Genomic DNA, 25,870 nt, shown 5'->3' with positions numbered 1-25,870 from the left:
GCGATCACGGATGGGTCTAATACCATGGTTCTAGCCTCGTGTGCATATCGCACGAATAGACCATCTAGGAGACATTGATATTGCGAAACCTGAGGGTGCGTTGACTGTGGCACAATTTCTCGTTAGTCTGGACAGACACATTGCCGGCATTCAAAACGACCTCGCATCGTCACGAGCAATACTAGCGGATGAACTAGGGCAGCGAAGTGTCGTACGGTGGAGAGTTGACTCGGTGATTACTGCTGACCATGAGGACAGTATTGGTGAGCCTGAGGACCTCATGTCGCTCTGGCTTGATGGCATAGAGGACACCGAGCTGTCCACGTGAGTTGCTTGTATGATTATGTTTCGCAAGTCGTCTCACCGTCGGACTAGTCCATCCATTTCCACGACGTCTGAGCCTGATGCATGGCATGCGGGAGACCAGTGCTCTGAGTGTGTAACGTTTTCCTGTTTAAAAGACGTGCAACCAGTCGCTGAGATGGGCCATCAGCTTCTGTGATCACGATGGGGGCCAGCCAACAATTATAGACTGGCTGTGCGACCGAAAGGCCTTCCCTGTATCCCGTCTATCGGATGCCCTGATGACCAATATCTGCGAGTATACGACGGAATTCTATTGGCCTCAGGTGTGGTGTTCAGTGGTGAGTGTCAATCGCGGCTTGTGCTTGTAGCGCTGGGCTGACAAATATTTAGGATGACATGCCTACGGTCGATAGAAATGTGGCAGATCTCCTCGATGAGCTCAAGGTGCTGGTGAAGTTCCGTCAGGAGCGACAACTGTCCACGCTTGACAGTGTACTGGCAAAGAAACTGTATAGGTTCGACAAGGGCTGTGCGCGGTCATTCACTGGCGAAGACGTGTTGTGTCTATTCCACGAAGGTTTCACGGAATCTGCGTTGTGGGGCCAGGTGGATGACCTACTCGTCGGCAACTTGTCGACCATCCTGGCGACTTGCTCTGCTTCACGAGGGAAAATGCAAGGCGAGATATCAGCGAGCGGAGCAAGCTGGCGCTACGATATGGATAGATTCTTCTTTGATTTTCTCGGCACTGTCATCAGTCCCGTCCTACAATCTGAAATGGATGGGCAGGATAACACCAAGGGGCAACGGAAAGTACATGCGGTGTAAGTTGTCTGTTCAAGTGCTCTGCGACATGCAAACTGATTATGACTGTCTGAAGCTTGGAGTGCATGATTGCGCTCCCTCGAAGTGTCTATGGTGATTATGATTTGGATGACCTTGGTCCTATCAAACGAGATGCAGCACATTATGTATACACTATTGATAAGCTTCATGCCTATTGGAAGAACTCTGGTTTGCAATGGGTCGAGGGGATGGCCTGGGTAGAGGGGGACATCCATCACGGGCTGGGCACTCTTTGGAGACAATGGCGAGATGCCCTGATGCCTGACAGCATCATGAAAAGAATGGCCATCAGTTCCACCCAGGCGAGGTGCGGCGCAGTAGGTGTTCTGCGCATGCCAGTACGCCTAGCCAAGGAGACCCTTGGCCCGTACTGCTTCATAAGGCCGCTTGATGAAAACAACGACTTGGCTGCGCTGGAGGGTCGTCAGTCTACCGCGGTGCTATCGCCGTCACCCTTTTCACTCGACCCCAACATCGCTAACTATAATCCACTCGACTCTTCCACTTGCGACTCCTCTGCCGTATATAAAGACTTCCAGGAGGCTGGCCAGATGTCGACTGCCACCAACCAGGTGGAAGCAACGGGCCAACTGCTAATTGACGACTTGCCTCGAACGACTTCACGCTCTAGGTGCCAGCATAACGAGCCTGAAACGACCTACCTCGATCTTCCACTCATTCTTGTCGAGTATAAAGGGCCCGCTACGAACCACGTCCAGAGTCAAAATCAGCGGCGCCTGCACTGCACCTCCGCGGCACGATTCATGGAAGCAATAGGCATCACTGAGTTCCCGATTTTCAGCGTTGTCTCGGATGGCCCCTTGGCTGTACTTGCGACTACCTGGGTCAAGGACGGGGTGCGTCCGGGTGTTGTTTGCGTTGCGCTGTTTGCGAGGTACTGACTCGCACGCATGTGCGGCAAGATTGTACAAATATTCGAACGGCACATGGTGTCGTTCGACGTCTCGAACGCGCTGGGTGCGTGGCATTATGCCAGTGTGATAGCGCGCATCGTCGTGTTTTGGGGCACCGCGCTGGAAAATCGGTTTGAGCAAGTGAAGGATAGATTTGTGGAGGGTGTGAAGAAAGACGACCCGAGGTTGCGCTGGACGCAGGCGCATCAGGCACCCCAGCACGCCCCAAAGGATGCCCTGGTTGAGACCGCGTCTGACAATGAATCTTGGATGGGTGTAGTCTGTTGAAGTATAGCTACCCATGATGACATGCCGTGTTCTGGTGCTGTCGTTGCTGAATAGCATCCTTGTGGTCTTCGTTCACGCACAGTATAACATCCAATGTCGATATATTGCACATGAAACAGTCGTGCGTATCTGACATTGCTGCAAATACAAGCAAAGTCGTATCATTGATCTAATCTCTCGCCCGTGTAGCCATCTTATACTTTAGCTCGTTCTGCGTTTCACCTCGGTCAGCTGTGTGTTTGAGCGCGCGACAATATCACATTCACGTTCACTGCATACATGTATCCGTGATAACCGAGTGCTCGCGCTTCATGTCCTGCCCGGGCGCAAGGTCTTTCGCCATAATGTCGTCATGATGAATCGCGCCGCCTCAAGTCCTCGCAGAATACCCATAACGCGTCGTTCCCGTTGGGCTTCGCACGGTATAGTCGTCCCCGTGTTTATGAGAATAACACGGCGCACCCGGGTCGCATTGAGCCCCGTGTCAAGTACTGTGCTGATCCAGCCGACTCAAACTGGGGTCGATGTCGCGGCGTGCACCTACCGTGCGCCGGCCGCATATCCCGGTGCGGTCAGCAACGATGGCATGATGCCGATCGACTGTGGACTGGAGCCGGAATGTTCACGCCGCACTGACTGACGTGCGGATGACGGGTGTTCTCCCGTGACGCGTGCGCAGCGAGGTAGCGCGCGCGAGGTCTCAGACGATCTCAGTGCGGACGCCAGGGAAGGCAACCAGCATGCCATCAGGAGACTGCGCGCGCGAGAATCACCGGTCCCAGGAACCGCCGAAGTGGGCGTGCAGTCGGGTGCATGTGCATGGGATGCTACCGTGTGTCCCGCGGGCGGCGTTGGTCGATAGGAGAAAAGCACCATCACTGAGCACTTTCTCCACGACGACGCGACCTTAGCTGGCGCCGACTCCGATCGGTGCCGGGCTAGTCACCGGAAGTGAGATGCGCCCGCCCCGTGCAGTCCCGGCCCCTCGCAAGGGCGGACGGAGTCGGCGGGATATAGCTTGGAGCAGGACAGCTTGGAGCAGGACAGTCGGGGCCCGAGTAAGTGAGCTGCGCGGGACGCAGAGGCTGAGCAGACGAGGCGCGCTTCGAACGCGTTTCAGATCAGGGGCCCAACGTCGAAGCTGTCCTGGACGGTTTGATGATACATAGCGTGGCTAGTAGTTACTGTCAATGATGACATAGTATTTTGCAGCGACGGGGGTATGAGCACAGATGGGAGAGTTGCCAGCACTGGAAGGGGGGACGGGAGATGGGAGATGGACTCGGAGGATGGATGGAAGGATGTGGACGAGCCAGAGGATGTCCGAGGGTTCTCAAGACTGTTCTCTTGCGAGGATATTCAAAGTTGCGGACCCGAGCTTCGAGAAGTCAAGAAGTCAATCATAGCAGGGGTACGGTTGGCGGGTGGGCGCAGGTCTAACTTCGTGCCTCAGCCACTGATCGGGTCTTGCCGGGGTCCTCAGAGTGACTAAGTTGTAACGTCTAGTGATGGTAATGGTCTATATATTTTCCCATTATCGATACTGTGTGTGATATCCGTGCTTATATCATGCTTACACAAGATACCTTTGGCAAGCAAATCATCCATTAGAATACCAAAATGGAGTATGTACCTAAGACCGTTATCATGATAAGATGGCTGAGCATATGGTATCAAGAAATAATTGGGTTGCGTTTACTTGGCGTATCGTACGCAACTTAATGTGCCAGCCTGTATATGTGCAACTTTACTAATATTCTCAAGCACATCATGATGCACAATTACTATGGTATTTGACCGGCTATATTTACTCAAATTGTACTTTAGAAGGAGAACGTACAAGGCTAGAGGGAGATATATATGGAGTTGAAAGATGTGTATATTTACAGACTCGAAGCAGGACCTTACGTAATCGGACATTGGCATAGTACACTTTGCGCTGTCGCACCTCAAGCCTTCAGATCTCAGTGCTTGCATAGTATTCCTGAGAAGCGAGTAACTCATTTATTTGTATCATATGGCGCGAATACTGCTCATACCTTGAGAATATAGCATAGGTCTCCAAGCATCTATCACTCAGTTATGGTTACATAAGCGCCCCATCTCCCATGCCGCCGATGCCGTCGAGCAGAATTCAGCCCTTGTTTAGATTACGTAATGGTCTGTCTGAGGCTCTGTCACGCTGAGATCTAGCACGGGGTACCACACGAGGCAGGACCCCATATTTAGTTACCATATCTTGACCTGCGCCCACCCGCCAACCGTACAGGGGGCAGCTCGCAAAATGAGTGATCTCGGAGGCAGCTTCCCATCAATGGCCTTTCGTCATGATTCCGGGGTCCTGCCCCTCTGCGCGACTGACGACAGAGCCGATCATGGATATGCACCTTCCTCATTTGTTCTGAATATGTGCGAGCTATCCTTAGACTCTCAGATCTCAGTGGCCGGGCACATTCAGGAATTGCCAGAGCATTGATGAAGCCAAGATAGAAGCTGTGACTTCTGCACGCAAATGACGTCGGTGTCCCACCAAGCTCCTTCCTTTTAAGGCATCATGGCTTCCAGTGAATGGGTTTGCAGGACACTTCGTCCACGATCTGGACACCTGGTCTTCTTGCTTCTATTTCCCTCTGTCAAGTCAATCCGTGCTCAGCGCCGTATAAGTACGATGGGCCGAGGAATGGTTCGCCTTTGTCTCTTTCTCGTCTTCCCCAACTCGTCCGTCCGACCACCTACCATATCCGGCATCCCCATCATCGCTTCAGTCCGCCCTTCGTCGTCGTGGTACATTGGTCTTTCTCCCGCTTCGTCTTGCCAGCTCAATGGAGTCATTTCAAGCATAATTACATCAGGAAAGCACGGATGCTGTGACGGACCCCGGTAAGCTGCGATCAATTCTGAGGCACAGAATCTCAGACCTAGACCCTGGCTGCAGATCACCGTGCGACGCGCGATGGTGGGCGGTGCGTGCTCCAGCAATGCCCACCGCTAAGATCTCTTTCTCGCCCTGACCATGTGCCGTGCGCTGCCGCGACTGTCCGGGTCAGAGATCTTATCTTGATCGTCGTAGACATCGGGAGGAAGCACCGGGTGCAGATGCAGAGTCCAGCGCTCGGCCAACACTCCGCGTGTGCTCTCCATAATACCCGCCATCATGCGATGGTTGGTACGGCGTCTCCAGTCTGATGCACCACCGTATCTGACTGCCTGCGCCTGCCTCTGTTTCACCTCTCCCTCCAGCTAGGTCTGGCCATCCCCGCCCCGTTCTTCATGCCCCTCCCTGCCCACCGCGTCGCCCCTTATGCTCCACTCTGTCTTTAACAAGCGCAAGGTCCAGAAGACATTTGCGAGCATTGCGCCGGGCAAGCGAGCCCCGTCTCCGCCGTCTCCCGCATCGTTCACGTCTCGCGACGCGGTCAAGTTCCATGTCGCGGATTCCAATTCAGTCCTCGTGCGCGAGCCAACACCGCAACTCGACTTGAACTACAGGGGTTCGTACTCGGATTGGTTCCCTGCAGACCTCCTCGGCAGTGGTGCGCGGACACCACCCGAGCGCAATGTATCTCTGCAGCGTGCAGAGACAGGCCCTTCCAGTACGAATCATACCACACTGGTCGACAGTCATTGGGGCACGCCAGAAGTGTCCTTTACCTCTTCCGTTGACGATATTATCATTATTGAGCCGGTTGGGCACACGTCAAGAGAGGTGCGTTTGTCTCTAAGAGTATCTCACATGGCGATCTGACCAAGTCTGCAGCTACCTCCGTTACCTATAGCTGATACATATAGTGATATTCAGGGATCTGTACACATCGCTGTGAGCAAAACGTCATGAACATCGTTTGATTTGAGTGCTGACAGCAAGTGACATGATTTCCAGAATAATGCGACCGTTACGAGGAAACCTACCCCCACTCCCATCAAGATACCCGACAATCCCACTGGTGCGAAGATCCGCATCCAGCGCTCTGCCTCTGCAGGTCCGTCCGCTGGTCTCAACTCTCATCTCCCTGTTCCAGGCTCGGCCACGCCCTCGCGCCCTGTCAGTCCGGGATCTGTTTGCACCGATGACCTTTCCTCGTCCGTCTCTGGTACGACTCTCGCCCGTGCCCTTGTCGGAAGTTCCTTCATCCTCACCTCCGACGCGCGGGGATCGCGTTATCGCTCTGGCATCACCCGTCAGGACTCAGCCACTCTCCCCCGCGGAGAGCATCCCTTTCATGGTCGCTATTCCGCAACCAGTGACGCGTCTCCAGCAGATCGCGAGGCCGTTCCACCTGTTCCACCTATTCCAGCGTCCGCACGTTCGCGAGAGAACAGCGCTGGGCCCGCCTCTGGCTCCAAGAGTCGTCGCAGCTCCTTCTCAGCACTGCCTGATAGCGCACAGGCAGAAAACAGCGGTAGAATGTCCCGTCGTAACTCGCTCAACGGCCTGCCCCACGAGCCGGGCCTCTTCTCGCCCATTTCGCCCATTACCGAGGCACCGTCGCCCGCACCTACCGCGCCTAACACACCTACGTTTCTTGCTGGCGAGCCAACGCAACGTCGCAGCAGGAACCTCTCTGACACACTGCCCTCGCATGACCATCGTCGCGTGAGCCTTGAACCCGCTCGTGCAAGCTTTGATGGCGTGAGGCCAGTACCGCCAGCGTTGGCTCTGACACGCAGTTCAGTCCTTTCACCTGATTCAGAGACGGGTACGACGGCCTCCGCATACTCTACAGCGAGCTTCGAGCACGCCAGCATCTCTACGCCAGGGACATCTGTGATATCTCCGCGCTCTGGTGCTGGCTCCGTCGCGCGCTCACACTCCGACTCCAGCACGCATGTGCATCACCATCGCCCACAGCCGCAGTGTTCCATCACGCTCCTTCCTATCGGCGAGCGCCCACGGTTGGCACAGGTGCCCCAGTCACCGGCCTCCGCACGCACGTCTTCTGATAGTGACCTTCGCCGCCCGATACCGCCGCCCAATTCAGGCCTCCCGCCCGTTCCTCTTTCGGCACGCGGCGGCGGGGAGACGCCTGTTGACTCGCCAGACTTGCTCGACATTATGTTCCCTGTTGCGCCCGCGGTGCTCGCGCGTGAGAGTGCGTCCTCGCGTGGGCGCGGGCGCGAGCGTACGGGAAGTCAACTTGCGCCGCTTGCGATCCTCCCAGCGGACGTATCCACGCCCGTGCTCTCGTCTGAGTCCGAGTTTCACGCGTTTGCGTCCTCTGTGCATCAGACCTTCCCCGAGACCCCGTACGCGTTCAGCCCGTTGTTGTCAGCGGGTATCGCGTCGCCAATGATGCCCCCTCCGCCCCGGGGTGGGATGCGTGCGCTCCCACGTACGATGACCGTTTCGCGCGCAGGCGGAGCAGAGGTTAAGGGCCGCTGGGGTCAGCGTATGCTGTTATCGCGCTCGGCTGTAGCTCCGATAGGCCGTGTGCCGCAGACACCGTCGTCGTCGATCGAGAGTGTGTATGGGAGCTCGGCGGGGAGTAGTGAGCATGTGCTGTCGGCAAACAGCGATGCATCGATGCGCCCGATCGCGCCGCTGTCGTCCATTGAGGAGACGTTCAGTATATCGTCGCATAGTGCGTCGCCGGCGCCCAGGTCCCGAAGCGTGTCGCGCGCGCGGCCTGTGCAGGAGCAGCAAGAGCAACATCCAGATGAGCTGCAGCAAGCAGAGGAAACGTCGATTGACGCGATGAGCTCTCGTTCGCAAGCTACGTCGCGAAGGGAATCGCGAGTCTCGTTCCCCCGGCCTCCTTCTTTGGAAACGCCACAACATTCTCAGGACAATGAGTCTCCTCCGCCGGCGTATGTGTCTATGCAGGATGCGGCATCCGACGCACATCTACAGCCCAATACGGTGGGCGATCAGGCGTCGAGACGATCTAGCCTCCAGTCCAACTCAACGCATCCGTCGCGGAGGTCGTCGGTCGCCAAAGACGGGCGTTCGATGGTGGGCACGCCGCTTCCGTCGCCTCCGCCGTCAGCTGTTCCGCTCCCGTCCTCGCCTATGCCGCCGTCGCCGATGCCGTCCATTGAGGAGCACTCTGTCGTGGACCAGGCCCCGCCGCCCCCCTACGCAGAGGAGGTACAAAAGTCAAGACATGCATTCACAACGCCCAATCCGCCTTCCCCTCTACCTTACAGTGCTACTGCGGGCCCCTCTCGTGTCGCGACGCCTGAGTTGCAAATCCTGAAGCGCAATGCGCGCATTCGACCAGCAATGCCGATCGGACCTCGTCGGCCTCTATTGTCCACGCGCTCACGTACCGGGTCTGTTTCTTCGTCCATCAGCAATTCGGGTGGACCGAGCAGCATGCGCAGACCATCAATGCCCACCCTGTCTGCGTCGAGTCCCCGGTTCCAAACTACGCCTGTCAAATTCCGTGGGCTTACGAAGGAGGCTGCGGAGTGGACATTCTCGTCGCAACAATTGCAACAGCTGGTATCGACGGCAATCCGACAAACAGCGGATGTGTCCGCCATCCGGCTTCTGCCACTTGACATCTTGAACGAAGCCCTTCCCGAGGAGATTGATCGTCTGGAGGCACTGAGTGCTGAGCTGAGGACAAACTACAAGCTTAACGTGCGCAGGCGCAGGATGTTGCTAGGCTCATTGGCATCCATGATGGATGGTTCTGAGGCTTCCGAGTATGGAACCGCAAGTCGACTACTAGAAGAAGTGACAGAAGTGACCGACAATCTCGACCAGATAACAGAGGAGTTGTACGACGTGACCACGCAGCTCGGGCAGCTCACCCATCTGCGGGACGTGCACTCGAGCAGTGCACTCATCATGGCGCTGCACAAACTGAACAAGAGTCTCAAAAAACATCTGGAGGAGGGACAAAAACTCCGCGAGCAGGTGTCGACTCTTGAGGCGGAGAGGGACGAGGCGTGGAGGCAAGCACAGGAAGTTGCGCAAGACTTCGACGACCTGGCTGGACGAGCCGACCAGATGACACCGTCAACGAGGGAGGGCTCCAGTCGTCGCTCTAGCCGCGTGTTCCTGGCGCGGAAGAACAGTTCGCGGGCTGCGAAGGCTGGATTGAAGTCTTCGACACATCGCCGTAGTCAGCGTTCGTCAGTGGGTAGTATGACGCCCTCCCCAGCGGTGCGATCCGCACATATGAGTGAGATACCGCCCGTGCCCCCTATACCGCTTCGTAGGGGTCTCGGTATCGTGACAGATCTGCCGACGGGCCATACAGGTTAGCATCGTGTTTTCTCTTTGCTCGCTTGACGTCGTATTGACAAGTGATACAGGCCCGACTACTGAGTCGCCATCGTCTGAGTTCAGAGCCATGACTGAGGCGCAAAAAGAACTCTGTGATATGCTCGGTATCTCGCTAGACGACCTCAAGGGCCAACAGCCATTAAGAAGACGGCAGTCTATGTCGGCGGCACTTGGCTCGAGGAGCCCGCTCTCACCAGGCACTCTCCGGCGCAATTCGGACACCCTGACAGCGGCTCTGCGCACGCCGGCAACTGCGGAGACCTCATTTAGAACATGACATTACGATTTAACTTAACGACTGCTCAGTTTTCGATTGCTGTACAACCCTTGATCATACACCACGGAAATCATATTCATCCCATGATATTTATTCCACAATTCATTTCTTCTATCGTGCTTTGTTGCATCCACGTCTTGTGTTATCTGAGTCGCTCCTTTCCTTCGTCTCACTGCCATGGACCTCGTTTATCTCCTATGTATATATCTGCCAAATTCCGGTCAATTAAAGCTGTTGCTACAGGAGGTCTGGTACAAATATCATGATACATTGAGCAAGATGCAGGAGTACTCGGCACAGCAACACAGCGAATACAGGATAGAATAAGAAACAGCTACAGGCGTTGAGAACGATCGCGGAAGGCCGGTTTAATGGCGCACGCGTTTCCTTCGTATTTGTAGCTCGTTGGCCTCCGTCATCTGGGTCGCGGGCGCTGGTGATACCTCGCGGCTCTCGTTGTGAGGCGTCTGTGGCACTGAGGCTTGGGTAGACTCGCCGTCATCCTCAGAACGACCACGTTTGCGGGAGGCCATAGGCGTTTGAAGCTGGTGAGACATCTCTACATCGGACTCGATTGGAGCAGGAGATGCCGACAATGGGCTGAGCGATAATTGGGAAGGTGATTTCTTGCGATAAGTCGCCTGACGTCTTGGTCGCGCCTTTGGGGTCGTGGGCTCCGGCGCTGGGGGCGGCGCGTCTCCGTCTGTGGTTTCGGCATCGGTGCCTGCATTGCGTCCAGCAACTCTGGCGCTTCGACGTTTAGGTCTTGGTTTCGGACGTGTCGGCTGGGAAGCAGCTTCCTCCTCGCTGACGCGATCTGACTCGTTGCCTTCTTCATCTGTAGAGAGCCCTTCCGTACCCCTTACCCCCTTCTTGCGGGCCCCTTTCGGCTTCGACCCTGTTCACCGAAATACGGGCGTCAATATCGCGTCATATCGTTCGACGGAAGCGAACAGACCTTTGTCCTTGGCGCCAGACAGTCGCTTCTCGTACGCGCGGTAAGACTCCCATTGCCTTGAGGTGGCAGAAACCTGTAACTTGTTCTGTGCTAGCAGCTGGTCGAGATGCGCTTTTCTGTTGCAGACAGGACATGTGAGTGAGGCCACTTTTCCGAACGACAGGAGACATACATGTGAAGGGCATCTCGATTATCGACTGTCGAAAGGAGGGGTATCAAAGCTCTGAAGAACAGTATGCTTCGTGTGCGCGCTCGCTTGTTTTTGGCATTTTCGTATGCCACCAGGCGCTTGACGACCCATGAGAGCGAATTCGTATGGATGGCGACGACATATTGAGCGTCTAACTTCCGCAGTACAGCCAACTGTGCGCCACGAATCATGAGACATGATGCGAGGGATCTTCCTAGGGCCAGCGCATGCTCTTCCGTTTGTACGACGCCATCAAGGAAGAGAGTAATTGACTGTAGCAAGAACTTGAGTAAGAGCGAAACTCAATCCGTACGGTGGACTTACATCACGAAGTGCTTGACAAATGACCTCAGTTACCGCACTGCCATTGTCGTTGTACATACCCTCCTCGCGGAGGATATCAACGACAACTTTTGCGCAGAGATCGAACGCAGGACCCAATCTACCGTAATGCGCAAGTAATGAGGTAGAATGGCGGAAGTGAATGACTCCAGCGCGGATAGCACGCAAGAACGTTGTGACGACGCCCATGAAAATATATTCCTTCTCCAATTGCGAGCGGGAGGCAGGACGGCCGTCTAAGGCGAGATAAGTACGAAGCCGGACATCAAGAGATGACAAGCTACCTGAGGGACGCTTTCTGGCAGAACGCTTGCCCTTGCCAGTACCGGCAGTAGTCTTGCCGCCTTTCGTTGGTCGTTCTTCTTCAGATTGGCTGTCGCCGCTCTGTTCTTCATCTTCGCTCCCTCTTTCAGCCGCCGGTAAAGCATCTTCCAATTCCTCGGCGTATCGTTCTATTTCAGCCTGAATGAAGCCAGCGCATCTATACTGCACCTCATCATCAAGCGAAAGAGGCAATGCCGCAGTTGGAAGCCGAGACCCATCCGGAGCGACGGACTGACTTGGACAGAAGAGAATATGTAAGTTCATCAGGTTCTGGAAAGCCTATACATAGCTGTCAATATGTTGTATACAGCGGAGTACCGTCAGGACCCACCGCTCTACGGACACCTTCTGCAGTGTTGGACTGAGTTCCTACCGCGAACTCGAGTAGCTTCTCAAGAAGTGATTCTCGCTGTTCGCGAAGCTTCTCTTTGAAACGCTGTTCCTCCGGAGAGAGTTCAGCATCAGCGGCTGTCAATCCCCGCGCCTTCCAGATAATGTGAAGAGTGAGCACATGCAATGCTCGATCGACCATCTGAAATGCAAAAGTGGGTAGCTGATCTCACTGCACTTCACATTGTACCACTTACCATCTCTTCCTCTCTGTACCCAAGTCTTCCACGCTCGGCCAGTGCACTGATGATGTCCCACGCACTGCTCTGCTTCCCGCCTTCGTCCTCTTCCATCCACGCGGTCATGTCTCGAATACCAACGAGCGCAGCCAAACGAGCACAGATAGCGGTAAGGGATAGCACCTCATCCTCGTTGAACGACGCAATCTCGATCTCTTCACACCCGGCAATGGCATCCCGTAGAGAAGTGGAAAGCTCATCCTCCAGCTCCAAGATTTTCGTACTATTAGTGTTCGAGAGGCTCGTCGCGTCCATCAAGTGCCGGATAGTGGCAACAGCGTTCGTGAGAACGATCGGGGACGAATGAGATAGAAACTGTTTCGTCACATCCTCCCAAAGGCCGGCATAAGCCTTTAAAAGTGATTAGTAACGTCCGCTATCGATAGACAGGACTACATACTGTCATCATTCTCATTTCAAGATATAGATCCACATTCATCAGCTGAGGAATTATCAACACATCGGACATCCTGTTCTCGTCGGTTTGATGCTTGACGAACAACCTAGGAAGAGCTTTGATCAAAGACCGCGTGATATCCGATGCTAGCGTTTCGTCTTCGCCCTATAATCATGCTGAATTTGAGTATCAATTTTGGGAAATTTGAAGCGGACCTTTTTTGCCCCTGCAACATCCGCCTTCGCCTTGCGGATGGCGGCAATGAGCATCTCGAGTAAGACAGCTTCCTCCACTTCCTCTAGCCTCCATGCTTCATCCACCGAGTCTCTCCCAGTTGAGCCACGACCTGTAGAGGATGACTCCTCCCCGGCAGCTGAGTGATCAAGTAGCAGAATGTCTAACAGCGTTTCCCAGTCAGTCACAGGCTCTACCTCGTCCCAGAGTGCTTCCACTGCGAGCGCGATGCGGCCCTTTTGACCAGCACCGACGAGTGAAGCTACTCGCGCCTTCGCTTGCTTAGAAGAACCCTCGCCCAGGTTGTTTTCTTCATCATCTTCGGTGTCTATATCACCTGCAGTCTTGTCCAAAGCACGACCCCATCTCACAAGTAGCATCCCAAGAGCCTTGATTTCTGCGCGCTGTCTGTCCCGCGCGCTCGGCTTTTTGCCCACCAGTCGCTCCTCAACTGATTCCTCCCAGACTCCGCGCACGAAGCCACTGACTGCCTTGCGCACACGAGCCTCTTCGTCGAACACAAGGAGGCAGAGTTTCTCGCGCTGTTCATCCTCCAGCAGACCATGACTGTCGATTGCCTGCAATACCTGGACGACTGCAACGCGCACAGACAGCTCTGTGTCGCCCACCGCCATCTCGACCAAACGGGGCTTGAACCGATCCGTGAAGTTTTGCAGCGCAGCCGCCCCGATGTATGCTGTCTGCGCGTATGCGAGAGCGAGAGCTTTCACAGCCTCTAGGCGCACGGGTGTTTGCGCGTCAGAGAGAACCCAGCCAACATAGCGAAGATATGTCCCATCTAGGAAACGTGAGGAATACTTTGCGAACCATAGCCCCATAGCGCGCACGCACTCGGCGCGTATACTTGCGTCGAGATCTCGATAGCGGTGAACGAATACACTGAGAACACATCAGTCTCACGCTACATACCGTCGGTTAATTTCGATCACTCACCCATCGACAAACTCCTTAAGAAACTCGGTCAGTTTCGCTCGCCGTTCCCGGACTTCGGCGGCTTTGCCTTCGAGCTCCTTCTCGCGAGCAGTGCCGCCCTTGCCCTTATTCGCTGCGGCTTTGCGTTTACGTTCGCCCTCGCGTTGTCGACTCACGATCTCAGCCTCCTTTTCCACAGCAGCCGCCACATCGCAGAGAGCAGTTTCGATTTCGAGCGCGATAACTGTTGCAGTATGCCGAAAGCTACGTAATTGTGAGGATGACATAGCGACAACCCATGTCTGGAGTGTTGGCATAAGGTCGGAAGTGTATAACGAGCCTAAGTCGGCGGAGGACGCAATTAGTCGCTCGAGGAATTCCGAGAGCGAATTGCGGAATCGCTTGAAGACGGGGAGTTTGGAGGTCAGGGGGTATACAGGAGAATCGTCCTGCATGTACTAGGTTAGACAGCTCTTGTAAATTCGTGACAATTCATACCTTCTTGAGCCCTTCGGTAAAGTTGTCGAGAGCATCAACCACACCATCGTAGTCTACAGCTTCGTCTGCATTGACTGATTCGTTGCACCCACACGCACGTAGGATGCAATTGGTTAATTCGGCGAGACTTGCTCCTGGAGTTTGCGAGAGGGATTCAAGGAAATCCTCAGCAGTAGATTGAAGGGCAGCAGCTGGGTTCATGATCGCATCTATGCGCATATAGTGTGTCAGAACGCTATAGGCACATCCCCAAAAGGCCCTACGCACTGAACAAGGGATTGTCGCCCGATATCCTAGTATCCTGCGCAACTTTCTCGGCGTCGAACGCGGTCGAGTCTGCTCCGCCCTGTTTGGCCTTTCGTGTCGTCGTCTTCTTGGGTTTGGGAAGCGTGATCTTGGCAGCGACTTTAGGTGCCGCTGCCTTCTTCGCTCGGACGCGAGGCTTCTTGGGCGGGGGAGGTGCCCTTGCCTTGCGCTTCACTTTCGCAGGTGCCTTCGGCTTTGGCTTCGGTGCATTGAACTCCTCTCCCTCCTCTGGCTCTAGTCCTGAGTCATTGGACTCCTCATCGGAGGGCTCGGAGGGCTCGTTTCCTATGTCCTCGTCTGTGGTTGTCGCGTCGGAGCGTTTTCGCTTGAGCAAAGTGCTATTCACTAAAACTCAGCGCGTTAGGGACCCGTGAAAGCGGTAGGGATGCACTAGCGCGTACCCGATACGAAATGAGTAGTCTGCTTTTTCTCCCGCTGCGAACGCCGAGGTTCCTGGGAGCTGTCGACATCGGCCATGATGGGCGCGTGGTGAGAGGATGTGTGTCGCGTGTGGTACGCGTTCCACGCGTTTTCGGGTCGTGACCGTTGCGGAGCAGTAATATTGTGGCCACACCGTGTATCTAATAGGTTATCTTGTTATCTTGTCTTTTTATAGTATGCTCGATTAGTTATGTACTTATCCTGCATTCCGGTCATCATGATTGAATTTGACTTGCACGACATCGACTTACACAACTCTACTTGTCGTGAACGCACATAGTACCTGATCTTCGGGCACTGGTGACTGTGAGTCATTCATTGCTTGTATGCACTACACATACTTATGTCGAACACAGTTATCGTGGCTACGCTGAATCGCCATGCACGTCTTTGTGGATAGATTTGTTATACAGTATTGCGCAGCTTACGCTGCACATCAAGGACCGCGAGTGTCTTACTTCCATGGTGATGCGGAATGAAATTCTCAAGGCTACAGGTTCACAGGCTGGACAAAGCAATCAGACAATCGCTGGTACCACCCTCACACGCGTTTAGATCCAAGGTGGCACGCGGCGCGCTTTGACTTGCTAATTAAATCAATGCTGAATCTCAGCATGCACGTAGGCTATGTCACCGTATCCTTTGGCTTATGAATATTTTCTTCTTAGACAAAGGGAGGTATGCTTTGACGGACTGCATCAGCTGGCGATAGAGGTGCACGCGTTTGCCACACTGCGTTGCCTCTGCATGACGCGCCCCCCGACCGTTTGAGGCTCACCGCCACTCTTCTTCATTGAAGGCCTTGTCTCCTACCAAATGCGAGCAACAATGGCGCTGGCAGGTGCATCCATCAAAATCAAACACTCCACCGCCGGTTCTCCCCACCTCCTCTTGTGGCTCGATCGAAAGCCTTGCCCATCCTTGTACCACTTTCTGACTACTACTTAACGATGTTTGCGTTCGACCTCCCAGCAGCATACTACTCCTCTCGATTCTCTGCTTTTGTCATCTATCCGTACAAGGATTCACTTGGCCACAGAGCACCCCTGACATCGCTGAACGCTAACGGTGATCCCGGCCCATCCATACAAAGACTGAAGACAATGAACGGCAAGAAGCATACATCCCACCGCTCCCTGGACCTGACGACTTACGCGGGTGTCGGCTTTGGCTCCACGGTCCCGCCGGTAAGCCGTTCGCGCCGCAATTCAACCAACCACAGCACAAGCTTCAATTATGGCAACGCTGGGGAAGGAAACTGTACCTACTCAAGTCCTGCTCCTGATTATTTGAACAATTATGCACCGAGCGCGCCGCGTGCCGCAAGATGGCCTATCGAGACTCTAGCCGGGTCGGTTTCGTATACTTCTCCTCCGCCGGCCTACTCTCGGCGACCGCAAATCTATGCTGCTCCTGTGCCTAGAAGTCCTGCCATGCCCGTCCCTACGGTAACGTCGCAAGCCTCACAAGCGTCTCCGATCGGTCCCTTCGCGTTGCTGTACGTAACTTCGCTTGGTAGGTACGGCAAGATATGGGCAGCACAAGACTGCCATCGCGGCCAGGTCTTCAGTATAAGGATTATCAAGAAGAGCAAGCTGCGGGATGATCCTAAAGCATGCGAGTCACAAGATGATCCTAAAGCCCGCAAGACGCAAGATGATCCTAAAGCCCGCAAGCCGCAAGATGATCATAAAGCCTACAAGCCGCACGATGATCATAAAGCCCGCAAGCCGCAAGATGATCTCAAAACCTGCACGCCGCAAGATTACCCTAGTGCCCGCGAGCAGGTGGCCACCGAAATGCGTTGCTACCAGCGCATTGCCGCGGACCTACCCCTCGTAGATGCGGATGGCACCAATTTTAAAGCAGACAAGAAGTTTCTCATGGAGCTCTTCGCTGTTTTGCAGGATAAATACACCATCGGCTTCGTGATGGTGAGTCCTTACGAACTCATGTTCAACAGTTGATGTTTTATGGACAGATCTTGCACACAGCCTGCCGTGGAGTACAGTCTCCTGGAAGCCATCAAGACCCGTCCCACCGAGCGCAACACCCTTCGTTGGATCGCGCAAGTGGTATGTGATGACCCTAGTACATGATTTAATATCTGACACTCTTATAACAGATGATGGGAGTGAGAGTCCTACACAGCTTGGGGATAATTCACCGCGACATCAAGCCCGAAAACATCTTCCTTGACACACAGCACAATTTTGCGCGCATCGGCGAATTCAGCCGAGCGTTGCTGCGCCCGGCGCCACTCACTAACAAAGATGGTTGCTCGAGTGAGTGTGTCGGCACCAGACAGTACACCGCCCCGGAGATTATTGGCGGGGCTGAGTACGGCAGGATGGTTGACTGGTGGTCTGTCGGGTGCCTGTTGTTCGAGATGATCACGGGGCAGGTGCGTCCGTGTGTATTTTTAATTGTGCAGGTGCCATCTAAGCATAGAACAGGTGCTCTTTCAAGAGGAGAAATGGTACAAGGAGTATATCAATCTCGCGAGCACGGAGTGCCGTGAAGAATACCTGCGGATGCGTCTCGATATGTCTCGCGCGCGTTACGACGAGAAGGCCGAACAAAAGAAAGCGCTGCATGTCTTGGTCGGAGTGCGTCATTTTCCCCTCACAAGCATTATCTTTAACTCATCCCGTCATCCAGTTTCTGGACATAGATCCGCAAACGCGTCTCGAATACAACACCGTTCTAGAGTTGGATTTCTTCCTTCTGGGTTCCACGTAAGCTCTCTCGATCCGCAGCACGCTTCCGCCCGCTAATGCCATCACCCCCATAGCGTCACCCCCGGCTTCCCCAGCTTCCAGGGTCCTCAAACCCCGCCGCCGTTCGGTAAGTCGCTGAAACTGATCTCCCTGCGCCTCCACCCTGATTTGTTATTCCTTCTCCCCGTGACCTTATATAGCGGCGGTGCATCCAGGCCGGGCCATCCAGGGAGGCGCGCCCAAGCGCGCGGTTGCAAAGTGGCCGGGGAGTTCAAAGACCGCGAGAGGCGACGGGGACAAGTTCTCTTCCTTTTCGTGGGTGAACCCCCGCGGACCCTGGAGGGCGCTTGTGCCGTCAGCGCAGGGCGCCGTATAGACTTCAAGCGCTGGACGCACACAGGTTGGTCATTCTTTCGTGCTATTTGTCTGTTTCCTTCATCGCCGGAGCCTGCTGCTGTTAGACGGGGTTGTGTTGTAATCCCAAGAAATTGTATTTATGTCGCCTTCAATGAAGATCAATTTCTGTGATGCTCCGGCCGGTAGTGTTGCGGCACAGTACATATCTGGATCTTGCGCCGACCCAATATATTGGGGGTATATATTACATTGCGAGTATTGGGCGAGGAAGACGGTGGGATATCACGATGGTAAGTGACAAATGCACTGCCGGCTTGGTGAAAGCCTGTGAGCGTGCAGGGCCGTGCCTCAGAGTAGCGTTTACGGCGTTTTTGAATACGTTAGACATTTGAAATGCTCAAAAGAACGACGCACATGATTCAGGGAAGAGGCGAGTCTTCAAAAGCTTACAGTCATGCTCACGCTGTCGCTCACTCACTGTGCTGTTAGTAGATGGAAGGCTATGCGACGCATGTACAGGGAGATCGACTCGGCGGTTTTGCAACGCGTTCGTGCGACGGTATCGGACATCATGAGAAGCGATATTGATTCCGCTGTATTTTTTGCATGCCCTTCTAGTATCTAACTGAGTGCGGAGATGCTCTTCGGTACACAAGCTCGAAAAACGGACTGCTCTTCGGTAGGGTGCGGAATTTGTTTGGATGCGGGACCGGGCGGCGGTAGATGATTAATGAATCCTCAATAAGGCACATAGACGCGGAGACCGCGAGGAGGATCTTATCAGAGGCGCAAATTCACTACGATGGTCGCACTACCACAAGGTTGCAAGTCTTCGACATGATGGGAATTTTGGAGTAGTCAGGGTTTACATTCCGTACCCGACATCATACCTCCTGGAAAGATGCAAAATCGAACGCAAGCACTTCAGCTCAAAAAAAAAAGTCCCTGCTAGCGGATCGTGGTTGTTGCCCATGCGCAGGGGTCATGTGAGCGTTGCAGTCGCGGAACGCCACAAATCTGCCTGAGAGACCTGGAGGAGTTCCCTCGGGCCAAATAGTGCGACACTCGCTAATCAGCTAAATAGAGCCCAGATAGAGTCAAGTCCTGATCAAGGCACAGGTTCCGGGAGCTGTCTTGCGAGCCAATGGCACGGTTCGCTCGAGCTGCGCAGACTAGCTTCGTCGGGGTCAATACATGGGGGAAATGTACGCCAATGAACTTGCTTGATACCATTCTGGGTTGCGGTGTGGACGACAAGGTTAAATATTGTACACCTGAAACATGACAACCAGCGTCGGAGTGGAGGGGCGCAACAGGCCGGACAAGCGGACTCCTGGCATGCGACCGCCGCCAAAAGGGAGGGACTGCTTACGGTTACCCCTCAATGTATGCGCACCTGGATGAACTGTTTCTTCAGTTGCAGGGTACGCCGGCTGGACAGAGTCACAATGGCCGCCTCTGGGAGAGAATTCTAGGCTGTCTCTATCTGCCGGGTTCGTTAAGTGCGCCGTACGGTCGGATGACACTGTAAGAACATCAGAGAGCGAGGAATACAATGAAGCCTGTTCAGAAGCTAGTTCAAATGAACGGATTTCCGCTTGGCCAGCGTCCCGTTGGACTGCAAACCTGCCGTAGAAGGAAATGGACCATGTTGGTATTTCCAAACGTCGGCGCGTCATATAACGGGTCGGCGGCACCGCCGGTGGTCTGGGCTCGGCGGGGACCGATTGAATCTCATTCACGATGCCTAGTCGAGCGTGCTTCGAATTCTTCCTCGGAGATTTGGGCGGCGCGCAGTGCTTCCGGCCGACCACCGGCCCGCGCTGGCCGCCCGTGCGCCCGCTTGCGCGTTGAACAATAGCGCACTCCCTGTTCCCAGCAGTGTCGGGGACGAGCAAGCAGCCGCTGAAGCACGCATCGCGGGAAGATGGAATCAGATGTGATGCGCCCCAAGGCCAGATCCAGTATAGCCTCGATCTGACCGAGCCGTGGCCGACCGCGAGGCTATTGAACGCCACAGCGTGCTGACGTACTGGCCCGCCGGCCCCTGCAACGTTCACCCGGTTTGCCGGCCAATCGCAGGCCTCCTGTGCGCGTATCTACGTTACTCGAGGCACGCATTGCATGGGCTCGCAACCTGGCCGGATGCAAGTTGCAACACATCAAGGCGGGAGCCCCTTGCAACATGGACAGGATCCGCCGGCCGCATTTGATCCATAGTTGCTGTGCGCCGACACGGACACACCCACGTGATGCAGAAGGATGCACGGGGCCAGACAAGACCACTGACAGGCGTCTGCTCTGTATATGCTCCGGTTGTATTCGACATATATATGAAGCCTGGGAGCAGCGCACGACGTGGCGAAGCATGGCAGGAGACGACGACCCGTGTGTGGGTGCGCGAAGAGAGTTTTATTTGGGAAGGGAGACCCCTGTGCGCGGAAGCAAACGGGGTTATATGATAGCCGCCAGTCAGGGTTGCGCAAGAGATGATTTCTTGTGGACCAGTTGCAGTTTTCACTGCTTCTGCCGCCAGACGATCTCGCGTGTGCACCTGCACCCATGTCACGAAACCTTAAAGTTCAACCCGCTCGCGCCAGACGCGCCTTCCGCCGCCCCGCACGCGACCTTCCCTCGTCCCTCCTTTCGCGCAACATTCTGCTGTAGACGAGCAGACCCGCCATGACCGCCCAACGGTCCTCTGCGGGTCGCCTGCGCTCGAAGACGTCTGACATCTCGGATCTTATTCGCGGCACCAGTCGCACCGACCCGAGGCAGTCAGAGGTCCCAGCCGCGCCCCCCGTCTCGACCCTCCCTCCTTCCGACACCGATGGGGCGTCCAAGCCAAAGCACAGGCTGTCTTTCTTTGGGCGCAGGCGCAAGTCCAGCTCTGTTTCCCCTTCGTCGGCCAAGTCCGCGGATGCGAGGACTCGCTCGGACGAAGAGGCGCCTCCACCGGTGCCGAAGCTCGAGATGGGCAGATTGTCCACCAGGTGAGCTACGCTTCTTTCGTCAACGAGCGGCACTACTCGTCAACGTACATGCCAGGGGAGTCAGTGGTCCTTAGAAATAATCGATTCGGTGCTACTGGATCATACGCATGTTTATGTGGGCGGAAGAAACCCTACGCGCATGCGATGGTCCAGTATCGACGAAGCAAACTGTACTGGCGTCATGGTTGCGACTGATAGCATGAAATTCGCAACGTACACATCGCCAGAGTGGTCTGCTTCTAGTCAAGAGCACATAGACATGAGACAGGCATTTTTCGGTTTTTTGAGTGTACCACACAATGGTTCATGCGTGCATACGTCGAGGAGTCCAGTATGATTCGAACGCCTAAGAGGTAATGATGTGTTTCGTGATATGGATTTTCAAGATAGACTTCTAGGCTGACGTCGACACGCCTCATGTATACCTCATGTTTTCTGCCCTCCAATCACTGTCGCTTCCAAAATTCCCAAACATGTCCTCTCGCATTATCTATATACTCTCTGGACATCTCACTGACAATGATGACACAGTAAAACTCCTGCCTCCACGACCGCTGCTTCCCCTATCAGCTCCACTCCGCTCATTTCTTCTCTGCCCCCAGTTAACGTTTCCCCAAGCTCAATCGGCTCTCTCTCGCGGGTACCTCCAGACTCTCCACGACGACCTACTGCTACGCATTCTGCCATCCCCACCCTCCGCCATCTCCGCCCGCAAAAGTCCACGTCCTTCGAGTTCAGTCGCCGTAGCCGCGATGACTCTCCCCGCCCGTTGCCCCGCCAGAGTGGCGAGCGTCCAACCATCACCGTCTCTCCGCCGCCGCAAAGTGCCGAAGAGCACGACCCCCGCGTATACACTACACCGCGCAGTGCGCCGTTACCACCAGCGCAGCACGCTGCGCCCTCGCGTGCTCAGCCAGACACACCCCGCGCGCAAGGCCAGGGTTTGACGCGCCTCCGAGGTGCACCCCCGCCGCCGGAGCAGCATACGGAGCTGAGCACAGACGACGTTGCGTCGAGCCGTACGAGCATTAGCAGTACGTCGAGCACGCGCGAGACGCTTTCTGCGCTTGCGCGCAGCGGACGCTCCAGGTTCCAGCGGCACGCGAGCGCTCTTCCTCTCAGTCTGTCCAAGCCGCGGAAGGATAGCGAAGTCGGGCGAGACCAGGATAAGCCCCGAGACACAGATGAAGACAGGGGCAAGGCGGACAAACGCAGGGAAACGCATGCGTCTGCCAATACGACTCCTCATGTCAACTCGTCGCCGCCATCCTCGTTGCGCAGCCGTATACCAGCGTCGCCATCGTCTTCACAGTCGAGCCTAAGCCTGCGCAAGGCGCCGCCTCCGCTACTCACCAACTTCCGCCGAGGAGCACGCACGCAACCGCCGACGGAACCACTGCCAAGTCCACCATTATCCGCACCTCTGCGGACTGCGACGGAGGACGCGGCGCATATGGCTGCGCTACCGACGATCCCGTCGCTCGCATCGCGCATGTCCGTCGGCGAGGTGCACCAGCTCGTGTTCCGCCGGCGAACGGACACATTGTCAAGCCGCACGTCAACTAGCACGGGCCGCGCCGACGGTGTGTGCATGGCAGACGAATCGCCCGTCACGCCAACCCGCGCAGAAGTTCTGCGCGAGCAGGCGGGTAATGGGGCAGCGGCGGCAGAACCCGGGGACGCAGCGACGGTCGAGCAGCTGCGCGAGGCCCTCAGCGCAGCGCATGCAAAGTACCAACGCCTGTCGTCGTACCTGCTCACGCTCTCCGAGCGGCATGCGGTGGAGAAGAACGAGCTTATGCGCCGCGTCGAGGTGCTCGAGCGGGATGCGCGCAAGCGGGAACGCGAGATCACAGGCCTGCGTTGGCTCGTCATGCACGCTGGGCAGCGCGGTGGTGCAGCGGGTCCCGGTGCCAATGGCGAGTCTCCGCGCCCGGCGGCGGTGACACGCCTGCGATCCGGGTCGAAGTCATCGGCAGGGAGCCCGCGCACGGGCGGCGGGCCCGGGAGCCCCGGCGACGGCGTGCAGCGCGGGTTTTCGATGGACTCGACGGTGGACAGCATGGAGGAGGGCTTGTTTGAGATGCAGAACTCGGTGTCGGATCTCATCGCGCCGCTTGCGCCGAGCCCGCCGCAGTCGGACGCGATCGCAAGCCCAGTGCCAGTGCCAGTGCCACGGATGAGTCCGGCGTTGCGCGCGAGCATGACGCTGGGTCATGGACAGGGCGCAGTGCAGCCGCGGATGCGACGCGCACACACGTTGCCGGATGGGTTGACGCAATTCCCGACGGTCTCGCAGAAGCAGAAGCAGAAGCAAGCTTGGCGGACAAGCTCGCCCGTACTGCCAACAGGACTCGGGATCGGTGTCGATATCCCGTCGATCCCGTCGCTGGCGGACTCGGATGTGGGGCATATCACGCCCGCCTCGTCCTCGTCGGGCTCGGCGATGTCCTCGATTCCACCGCTCACGGCAGCGAACACCGCGTCGTCAGGCTTATCGGCGATACCAGAAAGCCCACGGAGTGCGCGCCAGAGCTCCGACACACAGAGGACAGAACGCGCTCAACAGGAATACGGCGACAAGAAAGAGGAAGAACGCACCTCACATGCCTCTGAGTCCATGTCCACATCCTCCACGTTTGGGTCTTCGGCGTACACAAGTAAGCTGCCGCTAGCCATGTCGCCATCCATCGGCCAGGTTCTCGACACCGCCACTGAAAAGGATTCCGGCATGGAGGTCGTCCTGCGAAAACTGCGGGCCTTCGCGCCCAGCTAACATGTGAGTGGACCTAACCAATCCACCCATCATCGATCGGCAGACAGATCCGTATACCTTGCATATATGGGCCTCGGACATTCACGATTCCTTCGACGTACATCCGCGCAACCTTCGTTCGCATTCACGTTCCTTCCACGTTCTCGTATCTTCGTTCGTATAATGCCAGACTTTCTAATCGCATTCTCCCTGTGGCGGACGCTTTTTATTGTGTATTCAGTATTCCCCTCGCGTTTATGACCCAATCCCGATAGATACCCTAGTACAAGTGCATGTTCCTGTGCGCATATTGCTCGTGTGGATGCCCCGAGCCCGTCTTTCATACTTACTACTGGTCGCTTTGTTCGCACACAGCACGCATCGCAGCTCCCGCATTTGTATCATTCTCTTTCATGGTTCTCGATTGGACTTGCAGTGGAGATGTCGCTACGTTCCCGTTTTCGAGTACGCATAGAAGAGCAAGCTGTATTCCACTTATCAGTGTAGGGGGGCACAGGTACAATATACGAAGCTTGAATAGAATTACTTCAATTATCTTTGACGTCTGTTTTGACCATTGCATGCCGAACGGTCAATGTCCACTTACTTACTCGAGTAAATACCATAATACGGGATATAATGTGAACTCGCCTCATCAGGCCGCTCAATGTGCGAGAAGACTCACCGTCGGATCAGCTTCACATTGGCAGCCACTCCTTCACTCACAACGTTCATGCTTTGCGAGCATCATCTAAATATGATCCAAGCTTAGCGTGTGTATGACAGTGTTTGTCGTAACCTCCAGATATAGGTTTCATTCTGTATGCAGAAGTGTTCCTGCAATACTGAGGGCATCGTCGTGAACATTCTTCTCGACTAAACATTTTGCCTTGAACGATCATGTCTGAGATTCACCTCCGTGAATCATCGAGTTCAGATAGCAACCCAAAGACGAAGCCGCGGCCCAAGACATCCTCCATTCCGGTACCTTTTACGTACAACCCCAGTGATGATGGGACAGACGAGAATCTGCTCATTCTCCTGCACGGCCTCGGTGCGCATACCACATTCTACGCTCCCTCGAACAACGCTAACTTGTCTGGGCGCATAGGCGATACCCAGGTTCCATTTGGCAAGCTCGGTCGTCAGCTGAAGCTGCCGCAGACCGCTACACTCGCCCTCCGTGCACCTGAACGGTAAGCAAACACCCAGTTCTGCTATACCATCCGATGAAATCGTCCGCCGAACATCGTTCTGGTACCTAGGATCCCGTTCCTCTACGAAGAGGCGTTCCAGTGGTACACATCCTTCGACCCACTCGGCGAACTCCTCGAGCGGCCGAACCCCACACCCGCGCTCGAGCTTCTCGCCAGGGTCCTTGCGCATCTCGCTGCCGACTGCGCGTGGCCGCCGCACCGCATTCACCTCTTCGGCTTCGCGCAGGGCGGCACTGTCGCCGCTGAGGCCGCGCTCGCGTGGTGGAACGCGGAGCTCGCAGCCCAGCGCGCGGACTCGCCCCATGCTTTGCGCCCACTCGGCTCCGTCGTGAGCGTATGCGGGCCCCTGCTGTCGTACCCGACGCTCGCGCGAGCTTGCCCCACGCCGCTGCTCCTCTTCCACCGCCCACCACCTGCAGGGACCGCGTTGCCCGCGAGTGCATTGGCATCATTCAAGAAAGGCTTCGGACATGTCGTAGAGGTGAAAATGCGCGGAGAAAGTATGCCTCGTTCCGAAGACGAGTGGAGGCTTATAATGCAGTTTTGGAGCGAACACCTAGGACGACGGCAGATGGACGGACTATACGAAGTAATGAGCGGAACAGCAGCTTGACTCAAACATACTGCAGACGAATGTTATTATGTATTCTGATGATAACGTATGTATCCTATATGCAAAGTACAATATTATACAACAATCCAGCACTTGAA

The 25,870-nt window shown here is 55.5% G+C and overlaps 6 protein-coding genes across 6 annotated transcripts; 5 read left to right on the top strand and 1 right to left on the bottom strand.

The window, feature by feature from the left end:
• Positions 1-702: 702 nt before the first annotated feature.
• Positions 703-2,354, top strand: POSPLADRAFT_1049591 (hypothetical protein; the record flags this gene model as incomplete). The annotated part of the gene is made up of 5 exons (XM_024479794.1): positions 703-1,130; positions 1,187-1,459; positions 1,784-2,009; positions 2,076-2,130; positions 2,158-2,354. 5 exons carry the CDS (start codon positions 703-705, stop codon positions 2,352-2,354), a joined length of 1,179 nt encoding a protein of 392 aa, XP_024335187.1.
• A 6,547-nt stretch (positions 2,355-8,901) lies between these two features.
• POSPLADRAFT_1120509 (hypothetical protein) lies at positions 8,902-9,739 on the top strand (the record flags this gene model as incomplete). The annotated part of the gene is made up of 2 exons (XM_024483512.1): positions 8,902-9,562; positions 9,618-9,739. Coding segments are annotated over 2 exons (783 nt in total), but the record flags the coding sequence as incomplete, so codon positions are not given.
• A 494-nt stretch (positions 9,740-10,233) lies between these two features.
• Positions 10,234-14,571, bottom strand: POSPLADRAFT_1154587 (hypothetical protein; the record flags this gene model as incomplete). The annotated part of the gene is made up of 10 exons (XM_024486861.1): positions 10,234-10,763; positions 10,824-10,939; positions 10,996-11,285; positions 11,338-11,958; positions 12,011-12,211; positions 12,267-12,659; positions 12,709-12,870; positions 12,921-13,839; positions 13,894-14,321; positions 14,371-14,571. 10 exons carry the CDS (start codon positions 14,569-14,571, stop codon positions 10,234-10,236), a joined length of 3,861 nt encoding a protein of 1,286 aa, XP_024335185.1.
• Positions 14,572-16,067: 1,496 nt separating this feature from the next.
• Positions 16,068-18,782, top strand: POSPLADRAFT_1049588 (hypothetical protein; the record flags this gene model as incomplete). Its single annotated transcript, XM_024479793.1, has 9 exons — positions 16,068-17,051; positions 17,112-17,192; positions 17,243-17,521; positions 17,574-17,726; positions 17,779-17,855; positions 17,912-17,964; positions 18,038-18,152; positions 18,394-18,484; positions 18,714-18,782. The coding sequence occupies 9 exons, from the start codon at positions 16,068-16,070 to the stop codon at positions 18,780-18,782; spliced, it is 1,902 nt and encodes a 633-aa protein (XP_024335184.1).
• Positions 18,783-20,876: 2,094 nt separating this feature from the next.
• Positions 20,877-23,963, top strand: POSPLADRAFT_1036444 (hypothetical protein; the record flags this gene model as incomplete). The annotated part of the gene is made up of 2 exons (XM_024477152.1): positions 20,877-21,187; positions 21,719-23,963. 2 exons carry the CDS (start codon positions 20,877-20,879, stop codon positions 23,961-23,963), a joined length of 2,556 nt encoding a protein of 851 aa, XP_024335183.1.
• An 879-nt stretch (positions 23,964-24,842) lies between these two features.
• On the top strand, positions 24,843-25,772 carry POSPLADRAFT_1154701 (hypothetical protein; the record flags this gene model as incomplete). Its single annotated transcript, XM_024486874.1, has 3 exons — positions 24,843-24,996; positions 25,054-25,138; positions 25,208-25,772. The coding sequence occupies 3 exons, from the start codon at positions 24,843-24,845 to the stop codon at positions 25,770-25,772; spliced, it is 804 nt and encodes a 267-aa protein (XP_024335182.1).
• Positions 25,773-25,870: the final 98 nt, after the last annotated feature.

Source organism: Postia placenta (genome assembly GCF_002117355.1).
Source record: "Postia placenta MAD-698-R-SB12 unplaced genomic scaffold POSPLAscaffold_15, whole genome shotgun sequence".
NCBI lineage: Eukaryota > Fungi > Basidiomycota > Agaricomycetes > Polyporales > Adustoporiaceae > Rhodonia > Rhodonia placenta.
The sequence above is the reverse complement of the archived record's forward strand: the minus strand, read 5'-3'. Positions and strand labels throughout refer to the sequence as shown.